Raw genomic sequence first — 21491 nt, forward strand, 5'->3', positions numbered from 1 at the left:
AGGTTAATAGGTGACTCAGACTCTTGAAATAAGAGGTCTCTTAAGTGGAGAGAGTCTTGTTGCAGCTCCTTAAAAGAAGTAGCAATCACTATCATGGAGACCTTGTTAGCCTGTCCCATCCATCCCCACACCAGTGCTTTATTTTATCTGACAGTGTTTTGCTGATGTGTCATCTAGGGCTGTGCAAGAATTTTATTGCATCTCTATCATAGTGGGACAGAGTAGCTAATGAAACTGGAAGTTAGCGTCTTGTTATGAACTCTTTAATGTTGCTCCCTCTTCGCCCTCCTCTTGATTTGTCCTTCCTCTCTGTCTCAAATTTCCCTCACAGAAAGTTACTTCCCACTGAGACTATGGGTATCACATTTTATTCCTAAGTGGAAAATTACTACTACTAAAAAAATTGCCTGTTCAGATTTTATGAAAGTGCTTTGACTGTTACTGTTTTGTCATAGTCCCAGTGTGACAGTCCTCCTTCTTTTCTACTATGCTGGGAGCTTGGCTTACAACGGAGCCATTGTGGGAGTGGCATGGATTAACGCTTGTGTTTTGGGGAGAAGCCAGAAAAAAATACATGAGGTGCATGCTTGTATGTGAATGTTGTATGTATGCATTCAACCAAGTAGAAGGGGTTTGCTCTTGATGTTCACTTGCTAAAACTCTCTCCATTCAACCTGGCTCCAGAATGCAAATGCATCAGGCACAAGTTCCCTTCCCGAAGATGCCTGCAGCAACTATGTCCCGGGATGATCTGACGTCACAAAAGCCCTCAGCATTGCCTCTGGATCAAGTAAGGGCTGCTAGAGAGAGCAGAGTTGAAATGCAAGTCTTTCACTTCTCCTTAGTTAAGGAGTGAAGTGTTTGGTGAGTGGGAAGCACTGGAAGAAGCTGGGAAGTCAACTACTGCTCTGCAGAGGAGTTGGGGATGTCTCTGTAGTCTCAGCTGACTGTAAAACAGAACCCAGGTGGACTGATAGTGATAGCTTTGAACTAGTTGCATGCAATCGTGATGTTACTCTTTTCTAAAGCTGCCACTTAAAGCCTCCAACTCTTGTTCTTCCTCTTCCAGAGCTAGTCTGAGGAAGGAAGGACCTCACGAAAATGAAAGCTCCACATGATTTGGACAAGGGGGAGAAGGGGCCAGGCCTTCGTCCCACCCTCCCCAGCTTCCTGGGTCTGTGGAACATGGTGCTGCCAAGGCTTTTGTGTTGGAAACCTGAAGCAGTGCCAGGCCCCAGCCAGCTGAGCAGCTGCCCGGCCACCTCGGGGCAAGCATTGCAAACTAGTGGCTTTCTGTGACTGGAGACTGCGTCTCGTTCAGGGTTTGAGGGGGGTTTTTTTGGGGTGGGGAGGGAGGGGGGGGTGTGGGGGCTGAAACTTTCATTGACTGCTAAACTCAGGTATATTTTTCAGGGTGGAAGAGGATGATGATGGAATTTTACTTGTAGTATTAACGTGTGTGTTTTGGAGCTGGATCCAGTTTACAGAATTTAACCTGTTGCCTTTTTAAATAAATTTCTGTTGTTGGTGAATGTATTGTACATAATGGGGGAGGGGGTGGGCCCAGCTTGTAGTGGGCTTAGCACTGGAGGAATCCTTAACTGTTTACAATCATATCACACTGAAATTTTTCAGGATAAGGGTGCGGATTTGAGGGAAGTGGAGAGAGGTGAGGGAATGTGTGATGGCTTACTTACTGTCCTCCTTCCTGTCCTCTGAAACTGAGACCCAACCTGATGGTTTGTTGACTGAATAACAGGAATTGCTCAGGAGAATAACTTGTCCTCATCTTCCTCTTGTCTTCTTCCTCTTTCCTTCCTTACCCTCACCCCCATCTCTCTGGATCCAGGGCCTGGAGTGCATTTCCAGCTCCTGTCACCATGGGGGAACAAGGAAACCAGGACTAGGAATTGAAACCAGGACAGGACACTCATGGCATTGTCCCTTCTGCTAGTATAGAACCCTTCTCCATCCCTGCCTTTCTGATAGGAGAAACTGAATTTTCTGATAAAAAACAGAAATGGCACCACTGATCTTTTTAAACTTATTTTGGTGCAGCTGGGTGTGGAGCAGCACCCATCCAGTAGAATAAATTCTGTGCAAATCTGTACTGCCCTGCTGCCCAAGGAGAGGAGCCAAGCCCCCACCTTTCTTTCTGTGTCCTTTGTCTATATTTGCTTCTTAAGATGCAGTGAAGCAGAAAGTTCCTCAGGGTCCTGACCAATCTTAGTTGCCCATGAAGGAGAAGGAGGAGCACAAAGCTGCTTTGGAGGAATGGTTGCTTTGCTGCAGTGGGAGTGTTTTCTTGGCCTACAGAGTCAAGATTTGGTGTTTGCAAAATGTGGGTGAACCAGAAAATACTAGTTTGAAATAAATGTTAAGGTGGCCTGACTCAGGGCTTGAGGGATGAGAGGGCTATGTGCTTGAGTTGACTTGCTTTACCTTTGCCATGCATTGACATGGCAGTGTGTCCTGAAGAGTTAGTGGCAGCTTCCCTCTGAGGCCATGCACAGCCTGGCACTGATGTTCCCATGTAGGTTTGACAAATGAGTTTGGTAGGAATCTCATCTGCAGATGTCTATTCATGCTTAAATCTAAGAAGGAAATACAGCGGGTTGTTTTGGGGGGAGCTGGGGTAAAACAAGGTGGAGTTGATATGTGATAAGATTGGGCAGCAAGATCTGCTCGGACCACAGACCTACTGCAGGCTGCTGGTAGCGTGGGGAGGACAGCAAGGTGCTTGAAAGGAGGATGTGCCAATATGTTGGACAAATTGTGCTAGCAAAAGCAAAGGTGGCAGCAGAAGTGAGGATGGAACAGCATGTCCTTAAGTTTGTGGTACCAGCTAGGAGCTAGGGAAGAGTCTTTGTCTCCAGGTTTCTGAAGAATTCTTCTGTCTGCTTTGTTGTTTTGAATGGTGCCATCATCTGTATCATTAGCTGGATTGCACTAGCATGACTGACCCCGTCACTTTTGTCCAGATGTGTAGATCTACCTTGTGTTGGCAAAGCTGTTTTGAGTAAGTGTCAGGTAGCATCTGACTGAGCTGTTCTTCCTTCTATCCTAAGTGTTTGGAATAAAAGCCTAAAAGGTGAGCAATATACTTTCTTGAAATAGTTAGAACAAGGAAGGACTGACACATTGGTGCCCTATTACCTACAAGTCTCACTACTCTGTTGCTACAGCACTTTTGCTTCAATATAATGTGAATTACTTACAGTATCTATCTATGATGTTATTGCATTATGAAAGGGAGATTTTTGTGTATGTGTGTGTGTGATTTTTGCATTTGTGTCCATCTGACAGGAATCAACTGTCACTGGTGTATTGGTGTGATCTCGAATAGGTGATCCTGAAGGTTCTTCTTTGACTGAAGCAGGTAACTGCTCTCCCCAGCCAAGAACACTTATGCTGTGGCTCATCCAAGTTTTTTTCCAGATCTCAGGGTCTACTGCTGGCTCATCAACTAACAGTGGGTTTCTAGAGATGCCCCAGCTGCTCAGAAGCAGCTGGAACCTTCCCTGAATGGAGGTACTGAAGCAGCAGTAGCTATTTATGAAATACTGTGCACATATAATTGCTCTTGAAGACAATAATCATGAGACAAACAAAACCAGAGTTGCTTCTCCTTGACAAGCAATCTTTAGTTTATTGTAGAAATAAACATAATTGGAAATAGGACATTTGAAAATAAATTAACTGTATAATGTAACTTGTATCAAAGTATTTGGAATTCCGGAAATGTGACTGTAGATTCTGCAAACAGCCCCTGCTGTACTTCAGCCTGTGTCTTCTGTATCACAGACAGTTACCCAAATATTTAAAGTGCCTAGCATTCAGCTCATTGTGAACTTTGTGGAACAGGAGGTTTTTTTTAGAAGCTGTAAAAAAAAAACCAAAAAGAACAGCCAGCCAAGCTGAAGCACTCTTGGCCTTCAGCTGGAACTGGCACTGAGAACATGGTCGCGGTATCTGGATGAATACCAAGCCCACATCAAAACAAGACAAATAAGAAAAGCAAGAATTGCTTGTGGTCTGCCTGGTCAGCATAGTGGAGTGTTAGTGATAGATACCCTGAAGATCCTATATGGGGTGTGCAGTGTGAAGATATTATCCCTTACCTGGCATAATGGAAGGATTAGAGTTACAGATGGCAGACAAAACAGAGAAGTAAAGGGACTACTTCTGAAAGAGTTTCTAGTAAATGGCTTTTGATGTAGTCTGTAATTTTTATTAAAGTGGCTAAAAGTGACTAACAAGCTGCTGTTGTGAGGACACATGGTTTATATTAGAAAACTACTAATAGTTTAGGGGGAACTATGGCTGGGCTACAGGGATAGGGCTATCCTGGGGACAGGACAAGCTAAGAGAGAGAGCTGCTTGTAGAATCTTAGCTCAGTGTTTCCAGACTTTCAAATGCTTTGTTTGTTAGTGTCTGAGTTTGTTGGGTTTTGGTTTTGGTTTCTTTTATGATGACATGTGGGGTACCCTCAGAAATCAGCTCTGTCCCACTAGGTACAATCTGACAAGTTACAGAAAACTGGGACACTTCCACCCCAGAGGGCACAGGGCTGGTAGCAGATTGCTGGTGTGGAATACTAGTGGAAATGCACAAGGAGAAGTAGAAAATGTGAATATTATAGTTTATGGCTTTCTAACCCATGCTGAGCAGGGTTTGGTTTGTAGATACTGTGAAAGAGATGGGTTTAAAGAGGGATGTAGATGAGAGTAAAAGGGAAGATCTTTATGAACAGAGTGGTACTTTTTGCCGTGTGTTGGCGTGCAGTGCAGTAGGCATGTAGCTGCATTTTCAAATATCCTGACTTTTGAGTGCCATACTTGTGTCACTATCTTAACTAATATTTTAACAAAATACAGAGAAAAATCTAGGCTCTGGTTGGAAGTCATCTTTTTCATCCCCCAGCATTCTTGTAGTACATTATATTACTGATTGGTCCTCCTTCAGCAAGCATCTTGAGTTTTGCAAAGTTTCCTGTAGCTGTTACTTTTCCCACATGGAGGATGTATTTTGCTGTCATTATGGATTTCATGCTAAACAAGACTATATAATAGGTTGATCGTGCTTGAGGATGCCAAATTTCCAGCATTCTCAGAAAAACTTTTTTAGCCTTTTGCTCTCTCTCCTGCCTCAGCCTTTGCAAGTGGTATGTGATATTCCCAGGATGTTCAGTTGCCATTATAAATGCCATTGTATAAACTTACCCTGGGACTCTGGAAGCCTCAGGCATCTTACTTACTTCCAGCCCTGGCAATTCAACTTAAGTATTTTAAGAAGGAGAGTTACTCAGGCTATACAGTGATTTTTAACTGTGTCCAGCAGCAGTTTGCAGTCTATAAACTCCGTGATGTGACCCACCAAACCACTTGGTAGCAATCCAAAGCACCAGCCTGCAATGAAGACAAAAGAGAAAAGTAAATTTGAAGTTGCAGGGCACAACTGATTTGATTTGTGTCTTTAAAGTACACGGAGACACTTTTCTTGGAAGAGCTTCTGATCCTTTCTCATCTGCCAAATGCCTTTCCCATGCAGACTTTCTGAAACAAATCTCCTGTGTATATTTTTGTAAGTGTGGTTTCTCAAGGTCTTGGAGACTTATCAGCTTCTTATGTCTTATCTGAAAGCTAGGCACAGAGGCTGTCTTTCATTCTGCTGACGGAAGCAGTTCTCCTGCAGCTTCTCACCCCCAACACTTCTCCATTTAAAATGAAAATATAATTAGAAAGCAACCTTCTTTTATTTTTCCTCTACTGATCTCTGTCAGTCTTGTGTGCATCTGTGTTCAGCCAGGGCTGTTGTTTTTTTCTCAATGGCTTTGTTCTGCTTTCCTTTTCCAAGGAGGAGGTGTTGCCTTGTGCACTGTGGAGTTTTGGAGAAGGTGCTGAACTGAGTGATAGGGAAGCACCCTTCCAAGGGGTGGCTTGATGAGAACAGAGGAGTTGGTGACATTGTGGCTGCTTCTGGTTTTACTCACTGCAGAGCAACCTTACAACTGGGTCTACACTGAGTCAGAGCAACTCCTTGAAAAGATTTTTAATGTGGTGCGTTGGTGGTAGAGGAGTTTACTCTTGCAGAATTCCTTTTTCCCTTTCAGTACAAGGCTGGTGGTTGAAGAGCAGGTGTGAGTACTGTATCCTTTCTGCAAGGCTGAGATTGAGATAGCAGGCTATGAAAGTAGCATTGCAGCTGCAGGCCATGTGACGAGCTTTAAGAGTGTGTGCTTATTGTAGCCACGTAAGCATCTCAAAAGTTGACCTTCCAGCCTTTCTCCATCTGTACCTGTTTAACATACAGATGGGAGTAAACCAAATTCGGTCTTGGCAGGACCCCTGCCGCTCATGCGGAAGGAAAACGCTTTTAACCAGCACATAATGAGCTGTGCATTCAGATTTTCACTCTGCTGCCCACCTCCCTTTCTGAAAAGGAGCTGCAGGGAACCCATTTCCTGCTGTCTCCAAATAGAAGCTCCAGGAATGAGAAGGGCAAGGTTTGGTCCACTCCTAGGCAAGGAAGTTCAGGACAGGGTTGTATGTATTCAGAACTGAATAGTAACATCCAAGGGTACCTTTGAAGTGCAGATGTAGCAAGCTCTGTGATGCTGTACACTTTTTCGTTACTCTTCTGCCTTGGCTCACATGCATGTTACAGTTTTAACACTGCTGGCTCTGTATCAACTGAGGGGTTTTTTTCCTTCATCTGTAGCAGTGGCCTTGATTTCTTTTGGCAAAGGTCTTTCCCTTTTTGAAACATGGATGTCAATGTGGACAGTGTATCCAAGAGAGAGCAAGAGCTACATCCACCAGTGAAAGAGAGGATGAAGGATTAATTAGGATTTTGCATTCATTGGGACTGTCACCAGCTCTAGCAAGTCCCTCTATCCTTTGCCCTTTTTATTTGGAAATAAATGGCTTGCTAGAAAAAGTGTAGTAAGTGGAAGTTCTAAATAAGTATGGAACTGATTATTTGGCCAAAATACCCTTCTTGTGAACAAAGACCAACAACCATTAGGGACTCCTTTGGCCTTCAAATTAGAAAAGGGGCAAGCAGACGCCTAACACATTCAGACACTGTTGAGTAGATCAGAGGAGCAATCTTCCTTTCTGAAGGCAGGCGGGCAGATACAGGAGCTTGGGCCTCAACTTTTAGTCTAGGAAGTCCTCTTATCCCCTTTTGTGTCATGCACCCACGTTTCTCCTGTCCTTGCTTCCTAGCTTCCAGATTTCTGTCCCTTACTCACTTTGTTGCATAAGTTGTTTTCAAGTGCAGAGATGAAAGCTCAGTGCTCACATGAGTGAAAGGGCAGAAGGTTGAACTTGCCAGCTGCCTCCCCTGCACATGTATAGAAAGCAGGTGGAGAGTACATGGTTACTTTGCTCATAAAATTAAGGTGTCCTCAGTAGCTCAGTACAGTAGAGTATTGTTTTCCTTCACAACCCTGGGGTTTGCCAGCCTGACATGGCAATGTCTGTCCCAGTGACAGCACAAGGGTATGCTCCTGGCCTCTCTGAAGAATTCATGCACACAATCCTGGCATGTCTACCTCCAAGGGGGATTAGGTAAAAAATATATACTATGTACTACCATGAAAAGTGTTGCCTCTCTTCCTTGATAGATCAATGAACACCATGACCTGATCTTTTCTGAGCAATAATTATATGCAGCAGTGCAATTTTGGCCTTCCCCTATTGTTTCAGGGAGCAGGTGGCTGTGAAACTCACTGGAGGGGCTTCACAGTGTGAGTGGGGAGCAAGGTGCTTTCTGTGGCCCTGTGTTTTATCTATGCCATGTTCCTACTTTTCTAGCAACTGCTGGATTGATTTAGGTAGCCAGGGGGGAGAGGTGCCTGATTCCTCTGTGCACAGGAAGTTAGGGAAGGGAGACAGCTGGTGAAATTGAGCCTCTTCCATGAAGCAGAGCACATGGAAGAGCAGTGCCTGCTGCCACTGTGGGGTGAGGTGTTGGTGCACCACAGATTTAATGGCTCTGGGAACGGAGAGCAACCCACTGCTGCTTCACTTGGCATTGATGGGAAAGGTAGCAGGAGAGCCTATGCCACCACATCTTTTTTTTTTTTTTTTTTAAGTCTGGTGATGTTTGGTTTGTTGTTTGGGTTTTTTTATTATTATTGTAAGTTTGTAAAGAATTTAATCTGTCTGTTGGGGGCAAATGGAGAAAACTGGGGGGCTTTTCTCTTTTTGGGTGACACTGTTCTTAAGTTGCTGTGTTTTTTGTTGTTTGGTGGGGAGAGGGTTTAGGAGCCACAGGGGTAAAACAGTGGCCCTTGCCAACTGGTTGCAACTGTCCCAGGGCAAGAGGAGGGTGGGGTGATGCTATGGCAGAGACCTCCCACATCAAGCTGTGAAAACAACCTGTGCATCCTTCTGTGGGGGGAATCTGACCTGCATGGAGCTCTGCATTGAGACGTTTTACTGTGTTGTGGGACTTCATTGTTGAGGGCTGGTCCTGCTCATCTTAGACTCTGTTAGACACTGGGCTGGCCAGCTGCCCATGCTATTTAGGAAAGGTTGGATTTGATAGCACAGATTCCTCAGTAGAAGGAGTTCATGCTGGAGCATTATGACCCAGTGATCCTCTCCCCAGAAAGGTGGGGAGTGGGGGCTCAGGTGCTGCACCTCTCCATCACCCAGTGCCCAGGAGCCCCAGCTCTCATCCCTGCCTCCCTCCCTGTCCCGTAGAGCACAGTGTCAGGGATCCTCTTCTCTCTCCTGCTGCTGCAAAGTTGTGTGAACTTTCCTGGTCAATACTGGAAAGGGGAATGCTATTTATTTTTATATTGTGTATATTTTGTCTTGGTCTGCTGATTACCTTTGTTCCCCAAGAGCGACAGTTACCTCAATAGTTAGCTTAATACTGTGTGTTGGGTAATTTTTTTTAAAGAACTTTTTTAAAAGCTTGATCCTTGGAGGTCTGTAGATTTTATTTCCATATGAATTGGTTATTTTGTATAAAGTACATTCTTAAAATAGCACTCACCCATGCTGTATGTGTGTTTTCTTGTCTCTGGGATGGTTTCCCTCTTCCTTTGTAAGAAGGGAGCGGATGGGGGTGGGAGAGGAACACAGATTGTTTTTTTTCAAGAGTGACAAAGCCCTCGACTGCAGTCAGTCCCAGTTATACCACCTGAAAGCTATTTACAAGAGAGCACCTGGAAAGCTAATTGGGATCGTTTCCCCTTCCGAAACACAGCTGTTTGCCTATGAACACCCCAGTTGTGGAAATGAGATGGTGTCACTGATTTCCCTCTGAGTCCCTGGTGGGCTGCGGGATTTTCTGCAGCCCAGGTGTGCTGGAAAGTGCCTTCCTCCACCGCACAGTCTTGGGTCACAGGTAGTCTGGTCCCTAAACTTGTATGAAACTCTCTTTGCTTTAAAAAGGGTGACTGCCTGTGAGTAGATCCCAAGGTGTGATGCTGCTATGAAGGAGAAGAAAAATCCAGCCCTCATGTGCCTAGGATATGCTGACCCTCAGAGGCTGTTGGAGGAATGGGAAGCCTTTTTAAGTTCACGTGCAGTGGTCCAAATCCATATTGGACCCAGAACAGTGCCTGCCATTCGCTGTTTATTAAGTCTCCCATGTGAGATGAGGCAGTGGTTGCAGCCCTCCCAGCCGAGAAGTGTTGAAAGACTTTCTTGTGAAGATTTCAGCACTAAAACTGGGAACTGGCTGTACCATTTCATGTAAAGGCGCCTGATGTAACAAGTTGGTGTCAGCAAAAGGGAGCATAGGGTACAAACAGCAAACGACCAGGGGCACAAAGGCTCCCAGGCACATGTTTCGTGCCCTCCTTCTGTCTCCTCCAGGGCTGGTAACAGATGCTCTTGCTCCCAGCTTTTGCCAAAGCAGCTTCACAGAGCAGCCTACTTACGCCACACGGTCCATCTGCCCCTTCTATGGGACTCTTGCTGAGGTTGGGGTAGCCCCTGAGCCCAGCATACTCTCCTGTGCTGGAGCTGCCTCTGCCAAGAGATGCTCAGGAAATAATTGTCTGTGATGCAGGACCCCACACTTTCCAAGTCAACCAATGATGGCATCCTGTCCCCATAAGTCTTGTTTTTCTCTATGTGCCCTAAGCAGCCACCAGTATTTTACAAAGACAGGCAAACAAGCCCAAGTGAATGAATTGTTAAAAGGCTGATTGTAAATTCCCAGCCATTACAGCTCCTGGAGCTCTCCAGGGACTCACTTCACCTCTCATGGGCTTGGTCTGAAACTGATTTATCCCACCACATATTTGCATATTTTATGCACAAAGAAGCCCGAAGGAGCTGTTGTCACCTTCCCACCCAATTTGGAGAAGCCGGGGATGTGAACTGCTGATCGTTTCCATCTGCAACACCCCAAAACTGCCAGCTGGGTGTGGGAGCTGCCCCTGCGGCCTGCAAGCAGGTGGATGAAGCCAAGTGTCCCAGTAGGTGCTTCCTGGCATGGCTACAGCTCCGGACTCTGCAGAGGCTGTTTGAAGAAAGGCTGTTGACTCCTCTGAGCTGTGGCAAGGTAAGGTATTCCTGGGGGCAGGACAAGGGCTGATCTCTGTTACATATCCCTCTCCTCCCCAGTGGGGGCCAGAGTTCAGGGTGATGAGAGCAAGCTGTCCAATTTAAGAAGGGAAGGAATTTGGTAGTCACATCAGTCCCAGGAAGTGTTTGGGTCAGAGGGGATTGGCAGGGGGAGATTTCTAATCCTGGGGCTAAGCCAGCGCTGAGTGGAGCTGGTGCTAATTGGAACCAGTCCTGGGGAAGGGGCAGAAAGTTGCTGCTTTTAGAGCTGCCTTGCAACCCAGGTGAAGACAAAGCTTATTTGTGCTATAGGAAATGCCACGTCCAAACCTTGATAAGCTGCTGTCACCGGTGTAACAGGCAGTGTCAAGCTAGGCCACTTGTCCCTGTTGCTTTTATTCCCCCTTTATTCCTTCTGTCCACAATTCTTGTTTTTTTCTCCTCTTTCCTTCCCTCCATGTGTTAGCAAAACTACTCCCTTGCACTAAGAGTGAGTTTTGCAGACCTCTTGGGCTGAGGCTTTAAACTCTTGGCTTCCTTTCTCACCTCCTTCTCCTGGGAACTGGGATGCTTCCCACCTCCAGTTTTGTGTAAGGTTGCTAATCCACACAGGCTTTAGTCAGGGATGGGTGGATCTTTTTGTTTCAATAGGGATCAGTTTAGTGCCTAGTTTGGGCATGGAAATAAATGGCAGCTCCTCACTCCCATTATGGGGCAACCCCTGGGGAGAGCTCTGACTCCAGGAAGGCTTTGCTAGACATGGTGGCTGATGCAACTTTGAGGAGTGCCTAACAGCAAGTGAAAAACAGAGTGCCTCGAGCACCCATCAGTGTTTAGGGAAAAGTTTATTTGTATTCTTTTGTATATTTCTCTAAAAATAGAGAACCCTGTAGGTAAAGTTCCCATCTTGAATTTTCCTATTAGTCACTACACTTCAGCATGGGAAACATCACCTTACAAAGAAAGGCAGGACTAAGGTGTTTAGGGGTAGCGAAGGAGGACTCAAATTCAGGGTAAAATGAATGGTTTCTTCTCACAAAAATGAGGTATTAGGAAAATTGTTCATTTTATTTTTATCCCACACTGAGGTGTAAAATACAACTTCCCCAAGCAGCCAGGAGTTTTGTGAGTGGTGGGACCCCACTCTCTCTTCTCCAGCTCTCAAAGCTGCAATTTTTGTTTGGAGGAGAAAGCAAAGAAAGCTGAAGCAAAGCCACTCAACCAGTGGGGTGGCCCACATCCCTGGCAGGCTAGGAAAGAACCCAAACACCTTTGTTTCAGCCATAAGCTCGGTCTGAGGGTTCAGTGGTGTTTTGTATGTATTTATGCAGACGTATAAGGAATGTTAGAGTCTTCCAAGTGCTAAGAAAAAATGCAAACTTGTTCTGGACCATAAAAAGACCCCTAGAGGTTGGCCCCCAAAAGGGGGAGCCCTGAGGGCCCTGTGCTTGCCCAGCAGAGAGGAGACAGAGTGGCTTTGCTGGAGGAAGTGGAGAAGGTGAGAAGGGGCCAGGGCTCATCATGGGCCTGGAGCAGTGTCTCAGAGCTTCCCCCTCCTCTGTCGGCACCGGGAGGCCACATGTTCCCTTCTTGCCCTTTAAAATTCCTGTCCTGCAGAGGCTGCCAGGGTGAAGGGATTGTAAAAAGTTCACCCCCTTGTCATGGATGCACCCATTCTTCCGGGCCCAGTGGGCAAAAGTAGTTTGCAATTTCCTCAGGCCATGACCTTTGTTTTGACCATGACAAAGGAGGATTGCAATCCATCAAATCTGGGGGGGCAGGGGGAAGAGAGCTGCCTTTGGCCAGCCGAGAGGTTGTGCTAGTCCAACGTGCAGAAGGACACCCCTTTGCTCCTTGGGTTTGCTCTAGAGGCAGGGGGGATGCCTTGCTGGTCACTCGGCTGTTCAAACTTCTTGATGGGGCAATTCAGTGAGGGGAAACCACAGTGTGTGCCACACAATATGCTCCTGCCAGAGAGATTTGAAAGTTTAATTTTCTTTCTCGAGACAGATGCTGGATTACAATTTGCTGTGTCAGCAAGATGGAGAAAGATGTCTTTATGGGGGCTTTGTGCATGGGGCCAGCCTTGGAGAGCAGCTGACTGCATCAGGACAGTACTTAAAGCAGGAACTTGGACAGGATGGGAGATGCCAGCAGATTTACCACCTCCAAAGCCCTGGCTGTTAATGGTCGCCTCACATTTCCAGACTGCAGAGGCTTTTTTAATATCTTGCACCATTACTTTTTGTTAGGAAAATAAGCGGCACACTAGAACCATCCCCTGGGAAACAACTCCCATAAGCATCTGCCTTTCCACTCAAATTCCCAAGGGGGCAATTCATCACAGGAGCACTGTTTCCCTGTACCCGGGTGTCCCCTTTGAAGACATACCTGCATATGAAACGAATCTCCCCTGAGGAAATGCAGCCGAGTGCATACCAGTCTACCCTGCTTCCCTTGGCCACCTGCCTGCCTCCTCTCCCTTCCCTCTGATCTCCCCTTCCCTAGGGAAACACATCCCACCCCACTTCCCTGCTGCATCCAGATTCCCTTGGGAAGTTATTCTGTCACAAACCCACCTTGGTCAAGCCCTTGGAGAACCCCTAGGTTTTGAGGGTCAGAAGGGAGGACTACAGTATTTCACCTGGGCCTTAATGTAACACCTTGCAACACACAGACCATCCATTTCAACCCAACCACTTGCATGGATACCAGGATAGGTTGTTTTTTTAAAAAGAAAGGAGCAGCATGCTGACTTCCAGGGACAGCAGACCACGAAGTGGAGAAATGTGTAGCTCACTTCCTTCTGTGATGAGGATCGTTTGAGTTCAGGCAGGAGAAGGGACAACCATTTACATCTTCAACTGAAATTGCTGTACAGGAGGGGGAGGCAGTTCCTTTAACTAGGAGGAGGAAGATAGAGCCACTGTTTATTGCCAGAGCTTGCGATCCTGGCACGAGTCTGAGCAGGGCTGGTTTCTCTGCCAAGCTGCAGGTGGTGTTACTTGACAGTCATCTTTCATCAAAACTGTTCCCTGTAAAGAAGAGCTTGAATGCCCTCCCTGCTGATACAGCAAGGGAAAACAACCTTTTTTCCCTTGTAAACAAAAAACTTGGTTTTTTTTTTCAAAGTGCTTGAGTCAGCAGCACAGGGTCTCACTGTCTTTGAGGTCCTACCATGCAGTGAACACCACTGCTATAGAACAGGGCCAGGATCTGCACACTCAGGCTGTTGTGCTAGGGAGTTTGTTTACCCTGGGTGCTGGCTCTAGTCCTGCTGGCATTTAGGGTCAACCATCACCAAAACACCAAACATGGCCCCTCCTTACCACCCTGCCCAAAGTCCCATGACACAGCTAACATCATGCCATCTGGGGTCAGAGTGCCCATTTTGAGGCTTCACTGACATTAAACCCAGGGCATGTGCACCAGAAGTTGCTCTCCTGTCCCCGGGCTGTTTCAGCTATCTCCCTTCAGCCAAGAAGCCCCTTCATGCCATGGCTGCAGCTCCCAGGTTGCTCGAAGTGGTTCAGGAGGCCAAGACTGGGCACCATGGTGCTTGCCACAGGGCGCTGGCAGGTGTGGGAACAGTGGGGAGTCATGACTGGACTCCAGTTGGCTCCACCAGCCAGTGCCTGCCTTTTCTGAGGGAGTGATGCAGTCTGCCTGCTTTGAGGGAAAGTGTGCGTGGAGCATGGGAAAAAGTTATCATCTCACTTCAAGTTTTCATCTCCCTCTCTCAGTCACGCATGTCTCTGGGCCTGCCCTATAGGCAGATGTATAGTTGATGCCCACATGCCAGATGTCCTGGAAGATCAAAGTTGCTGCTCACTGCATCCTGCATTCACGCGTGCGCACACCCACCCCTGCGCCTCCCAGCAGACTTATAACTTATGCTCTCTATCTTCTCTCCAATATATTTCCTCCCCTTCCTTTGTTTGCTTTCCAAACCCCCTGTCTTTGGCACTCCCTGTAGCCTGGGCCATGCCAGCGAGGAAAAACACCCTTTGCTCACACTACCAGCATCCAGCAGTGGGAGGGAGCTGGGGGTGCCTTGCAGTTTTCCCATCCTTCCTTGCCTTTGGGGTTTGAGGCTCCTTGGGGTTGGTGGGGCTCAAGGGCACCCTTGTACCTCCCACCCTGAGCATCTGAGAGGAACTGAGGAGGCATTACATTACAGCTCCTTGAAGTAATGGGGAAATCCCCCTTGGACATCCACCTTCAACCCCTGAAAATTTCTGAGATCCTCATCTCCTTGTAGTCCTGTGGGGGTTTCCCAGTCTCAGCCTCTGGGGAAGCCCTGAGACCCAGTGATGCACCGACCAAGGAACAAGGGCAATGCAATGCTTCTTTTAAGTGCACACAGAAGAAAACACCATTGGACTGCAAGAAGAAAATATTGTTTGTGCCATTAAAAAATAAAATAATATTAATCTTTTTAAAATTTCTGTTTTTTTCATTTTATAATGTACATATAGTACAGTAATACATGTATACAATTTATAAGTAAATATATATATATATATAGGGGGTCGTATTCCCTCCAATATATTTTTATAGCTAGGAGCATACAGTCAAAAAAATTTGGAGCCTGATGGACTAATTCACCAGCCAAAGGTAAAATCAAAGCCAAGGTAGATGCCACCACCTTTTTTGAGCAATATGATCTAGTGGGAGGTGTCTCTGCCTATGCTGGTGGTGGTAGTGGAGATGCTCTTTATGATCCCTTCCAATCCAAACCATTCTGTGATTCTATGACTGTTCGAAGGCCAGCTCCTCACTCAGCAGCATGGAGACCACCTTACAGAAGTAAAGCAGGCGTGCTTTACTCAGATCCAAGGATTTGCCTCTGTCCTCCTTTCCCCCACCATTACAGCATGAGAGGACCTGGGGCTTATGGGGACTTAGAGCACAAAGTGAGTGCAACCCCTCTGCTGGGTGCTGCAGATGGGGCATTCCCATCTGGGGTTGCATGGAGGTGGGGGGGAACACGCACTTTCCCCATCTTCCTACTGCATCAGGCATCATCTCTGTCTGAACCAATGTTTAATTTGTAAGTTGAACAGCCTGTTGCTCAGCTTTTCTTGAAGAAAAGTCATGGGCTTCACTTTTTTTTCTGCCTGTATTTCAGAGAAAGGCTATGTGCCAAGTGAACAATGCAGTAGTGCTGCCTTCTGCCATGAGGAAGAACCCACTCACCAGCCAAAGGGTTGGAAAACCACTGTCCTCCTGCCTGCAGCATGTGCTGGATAGCTGTCAACCTACAGCAGTAGTGGCCAGTGGGGACACATAGAGGTGAGTGCCTCTTTAGATGAAAGCAAAGCAGTAGTGGGTACAGCAGAGCCATCATTGCTACCAGGCACAAATGTGTTCCCCCTACTTTCCCAACAGCTGGGGGCAATAGGGGTGCCCAGGGTGCTCCGGGCAGTGGCCAGTCTGTCCCCACGGGGACAACCAGGAGATGGACACCAGCCCGCAAGGTTGAAAGCCATCTCCAGCCCATGCACCCCACTGGCACACGCAGCCAGTGATCCAGTCACACGTAGCTGGTGTTTAATGAAAAAAGAAAGGTGCCAGATGAAACAGGAATTATTAGTACAGAGCAATAAAACCAATCAGATGCAGGGAGATATGGTAGCAATATATTAAATAAGGAACAGAAAAAAAGCCAGATGGTTGCTCCGATTTACTCTACAACTCCAGATGACTTCACAAGAGGTCACTTTGTGGAACTGAAAGGCAAATGTCCTAGGCTGGATGAGAGCAAACACTTAGTGCCTGCTGACAGAATGCCTACGAGGCTGAGGAATGGGCTGCTGCAGAGCAGCATTGACATAGCTGGAGTAACAACATTTTTAACTGGTTTTAACAGCTTAGCACCTTTAACCTGTATTGCACCAGTAGTGACTCTTTTACTGGTATGAAAATTTCAAACTGCAAAGTTTTTAGAGCATGAATGACATAGTGCTCATGCTCTTGGTCAAGAATGGTTTCCCTGGACACACCATGTCAGAACATAGGTTTTGCTGCTACAAACAGGACATGGGTGCCCTCAGTGTTAACAATTCTCATGTGCCTGTTCCTGAAGTCCAGTAATGCTGCAGGCTTGGAAGACCTTGTTGTTCTACCAGCATTTCTTCTCCTAGGGACCATTGTTGCACAAGGATTTCTCCCACCCCAACTGGTATTCACAGGGTAGCTGAGAGACCTTTGCAGATGTTGTGGGAGCCCCTGCTATCAACTCAGACTTCTCATGGCTTTGTTTGCCTGGAAAGGCTGAAATAGCTGCTGCTGCTCTGCAAAGAGAAGTCAACCACAGAGACAGGGCAGTCAGGAGAAAGCAGGAAAGAGAAACTGTAAACTTCATGCATGCCTTGCAGCTGGTTTAAGAGGCAGCAAGTCTCAGACCTTTGAGCTTCATGCTGTAAAGGCAAAGCTGCTAAGAAACTAACGATCTTCCAAACCCTCTGTTAAAAGACTTTGAACAGCTTCATGTGAAACAAGGATGACTCTGCCACTGGCAGATGGTAGGATGAAATCCAAGATCCTGAACAGCCCCAGGGGCTGCAGTTGGTGCTAGGCTGGGTATGTATAGTCACTTGGTGTTTTGGCAGGGGATATGTGAGCCAGGGGCTGTCTGGAAAAAGGAGCTGACCTCATGCAAACACTCTCGGATGCAGGATGGAAAAGGACCTTCAAAAAGGCTGAGAGAGACCAAGCACAACAGTATCATTACACAGCCTCTCATGACACATCAGCATTGAACTACTTAGCCCCCAATTTCCTCAGCTTTTGATTTTCATAATGTAAAAAGTGCTGGGAAATTACTTTTTTTGGCACATTGTCAGTATGATTCTTAACCTGAGAATGCTCCTATACAGATGTTTTTCTTGCTTTCTCTAAAGCAAAGTCAAAGAAACAGTATGGGATGCTCTGAAAGAAATGTCTAGGAAGACATATTTGGGGTTTCCCAGCCAACTCCACCTTGGCTGAGAGCAGCAGGAACTTCCCAGCCCTGGAAGAGTCTTCTTGTCATGGCCTGTTCCCTGTAAACATGTTTGAGATGCAGGATGGAGGCCCCCACCTGCCTCTCTGAGCTGCCTGTGTCAAGCAGCAAACATAGCCAAACTATGCTGCAGTCTGTCTGGGCTCTTGCTCAGGGCTAAACACCTTTTGCCAAGTTGCTTTCCTGCAGTCTCAAGTCTTCGCTCCTCAGAATATCAGCTCAGAGTTCACTTAACCAAGGAAAATTTTTCACTTTGAATTTTCCTCTGGGTTAGTTCATTTACTTCCAAATTCTTTAGCTCCTCATTTAATGCAGTTTCATTGGAATTAAATAAACGGGCAATTTTCTCTTAATCTCCCTGAATATTCTAAGCATGGATTGCAGGGCTGTAGAGATAACTCTTCTCTCATTACTGTGCACACTATTGGTCTGAGTGAGCTATTACCTAACGCTCTTTTCTAAGAGCATTGCTGATTCTTCTATTACTTATTTCCCACTGCTTACTAACACACCAGCAGGACAGGGGTACATAATAAGCAATGCACCCTGCTTCTGTCACCTTGCCTCTGGCTGCACACTGGGACCTGTGATCTCTCTGGACAGCAAACACCCATGTCTGTATCCAGGCTTCCAGGGCAGGATGCAAACAAAAGCTGGATTCTCACTGCTAGCTTTCACACAAAAGCTTGTTATGGAAAACATGGCCATGCTTTCCTGTAAGACTGGCCCTCAGCAGGGAGCTGGGCACTTAAACAGCCTCCCTGCAGCAAGCTTGCCCTGTCACTAACAGTTTTTCTGATGGGTTGCACTCACCTCCTGACAGCCACCTCAGAGGTTCCTTTCAGAAGTTATAGCTCTATCAACTGTTACTAACCTAATAAAGATATTAAGGCCTCAGTTCTCCAGTACCTTCTAGTTGTTTTCTTCTACCCTTTCTCTCACCTTGCCACTTGTGTGCACCTCCAGGGATCATTCATACAGCATGTGTCTCTCTGATTAATGTTAATACCTCTCAGTGTGAAAACTAAGTACTAAAAAAGAGGTTGTGACTCAGATGTGGGGTAACATTTTACATCCTCTGCTGATCACAGTGTCAAACCTGCTCTTAGCCGACTGTGCAGAAGAAGTGCAACATTACCTATTTCCCTAATTCCTTTTCCAGCACTATGCAGAACCAACTCTGCACTCTCTATTAGTCTGTAGTGCTTGCCTCTCCCAGCACAACTTAATTCTTTTACCTGAACTGTGATTTAATGCCTCCTTTGTTCCCCACATTTGTCCAGTTTCCTAATGTGCTGATCTGGCTTAGGGCTTGTTTACTATATCCAATTGGAATATTTTGCATGCTTATACAAAGATAAATAAAGATTAGTAATTTCATTGATTTGACCTAGGTCATCAGGTAAATGAGTAAGGAAAGAAATTGTGAATCCTACTTCATTTGCTTAAGCCAGGAATGCAATTCAAATAATAAAACAGTGCTGCAACAACACTCCAGTACGAACCCTGAAATCCGCCAGAAATTATGCTTTTATTTCACATATTACTTGTAAAAACCTGTGTCCAAATACTGAAGAGAAGCTTGAATGCAGATGCAGCAAGGCTGCTAACTGTAGCAGGTAAACCTGGACGGGATTTTTCTCTGCATCTCTAAGGTAATAAAATTTGGTAACAGCTCTTATTACCTGGCATGAACAACAAGGATGTTCCTGGTAATGCAGATGCCATTTTTTGTAATTAAATTCTCTCATGTGGCTGTCCCAAAACTAAAATTAATCAGTGCCTCCTTGTAATACACTTGCAGGGAACTGCTGGTACAGGAGGAGTACTTGTCACAGCTGACATGGCTCAAGCTGAGTGCCTGCAATTCAAGCTAATACACTGAGTAAGCACAAGTGCTTCAGTTACCTAGAGGAGGGGAGGGTGTAGGGGGTACAAAACCATTAGTCTCTGACCTCAGAGGTGATACACGTAAGGCTCAGACCATTTCTTAAGGACCTGCTTTGAATCACTGCTGCCCTCATGATTGACTAATATTAAACACATCAAGGCCACTAATTTTTGTATGCAAGTATGACAGTTATTCCTTACATGAAGATACAAAACAGAGGAAAGTAAATAGCAACTCAAATATCTTCCTCTATGAGCTACAGTCAGACACTTAACTAGTTATCATTTTGCTTTTCAAAAATATACAAGATCTGGATTTGTGAAGGCCTTGCTAGCTTCATGAAAGAAGCAGACCAACAGATTGTGCAAAGAATCCCTTTTTGTCACAGTAAGCATGTTTATGTTACTGGTTTCAGAGAAAGTCTGAACTTAAAGCCCATAACTGTGGAAAGATGCACAACAGAGAGAGCCATCTGGATCTTCAGTGTCCCAATCTCTAGCTCATTCAGCTTTTATCTACTGGCATTATACCATTCCCTGTATCAGTTTTCCAACAGTAGCACTACAACAACATAAAAACTACATTTTCAAACAATGATGGCCAAATCCAGACTGTTCACTTCCTTTAGAGACAGTCTTATAGTCTGTCTCAAGTCTTTTCAATGAGCATTGGAGCAAACATCCATAGTCTACATCATCTACCAAAGACTAGTTACCTTCTCTTGTCTCACTAATTAATACTTTTATTTCAATACTTAAGACTTTCTATTCCTAGTTTTTGCTGCAGAGAAAATAAGGACCCAAATAAGTCTAGATGCATTTTCAAAGCACTAGCAGATATCCTATTGATGAGCTGGATGAAACCAGAAAAGTTTCAGAAAGGACCAAAACAAACCTGTTCCAAGAAGTACTATTTGAACTAAGAAACAACAGTTAGACATGGTCATGCAAAGGCTTTTCTGTTACCACAGGTGTGTTAAAAGAACAGAGCCCAATGCTTAGTCGGAAAGCTTGATCACTGATAGTTGCAAATATGAAACCTTTAACAGCTATCCAAAATCTAGCAAGAGTAGGGCTTTAGTCCAGACAAACTTACTGACCCACCACAGATCCAGGTATCAAAAAGCAAAGCACTAAAAGAACCAATGTCATAGTTATCTATGGGGAAAACAAGAACTGGTACCGAAATGCAACAGCAATGAGCCGTAAAACAAAATTAAAAAAACAAACAACTCAACCTTGCTGAAGAATCTTATTTTGTTAGAGAAAATCAAAAGCATTTCTTCCAGAAACAGATTTTTAAAGTTTGGGTTCAGGACTTTCTTAGTAGTCAATCTCCATTTTTGAGAAATTAGGCAGGCTTATCTAGCATTGAGAGACTACATGAGGGCATGCACCTCAGCTTGAGACAAAAGGGACCCAGGTTAAAAAAACTGCATAAGGCAGTGTTGCTGCAGCTTGGCAAGGATTCTTCGTGGCACAGTGCAAAATTCCTACCATTCACTGCAATGGTTAGAGAAGACAATTTCAAATCATATTAAAGCAGTAATTAATAATTTTCTTATTTCCATGAACAAGTCTCAGAATTAAACAATAGCTAGAGTTGGGTAGATGCCAGTAGTGCGGAAAGCCAGCTCAAGAAATTTTCTGTTCCATACCACAGAATGTGGAGATAATATTAGTCATCACAGCAGAAGCAAAGAAGTAAGTGTTAGTAAAATTTAACAGATTAGGTAATTAATGAGTAGTTATGCGATTTATTTAACTTGATAGCTACTCTAACAATAGAGAGATTAGTTGCAACAGAGTCAGTTGTTGTTCCTCAAGTCCTGAAACAGTAACTAAAGGAGTAGGGATTGGGTCTCCTGAACAGAAGCAATAAACCTGTAACTGGAAACTGGTTGTGCTAATTAGTATCTAAATAGCACAGCCATGTTATTCTAATTCTCTCTTGTGAAACAAGATTGAGGGACTAAATAGCACAACTACTGATCCATTTTTAAGGAAGAATGAAACTCATCTTTGAGTTCTTTGAGTGATCTCTATTCAGAGAGCTTGC

The 21491-nt window shown here is 45.3% G+C and overlaps 1 protein-coding gene across 3 annotated transcripts in view; it reads left to right on the forward strand.

The window, feature by feature from the left end:
- Positions 1–1386, forward strand: part of LOC103538191 (cat eye syndrome critical region protein 2) — a 94641-nt gene extending 93255 nt beyond the window's left edge. For all 3 annotated transcript variants that reach the window (XM_030444588.1, XM_030444578.1, XM_030444569.1), the window contains 2 exons: positions 685–790; positions 1070–1386. In XM_030444588.1, coding sequence (XP_030300448.1) covers positions 685–790; positions 1070–1075 — 112 coding nt within the window. In that variant the 3' untranslated portion in view covers positions 1076–1386. The remainder of the gene's footprint in view (positions 1–684; positions 791–1069) is intronic.
- Positions 1387–21491: the final 20105 nt, after the last annotated feature.

The sequence above is a fragment of the Calypte anna genome, chromosome 1 (assembly GCF_003957555.1).
Source record: "Calypte anna isolate BGI_N300 chromosome 1, bCalAnn1_v1.p, whole genome shotgun sequence".
Lineage (NCBI taxonomy): Eukaryota > Metazoa > Chordata > Aves > Apodiformes > Trochilidae > Calypte > Calypte anna.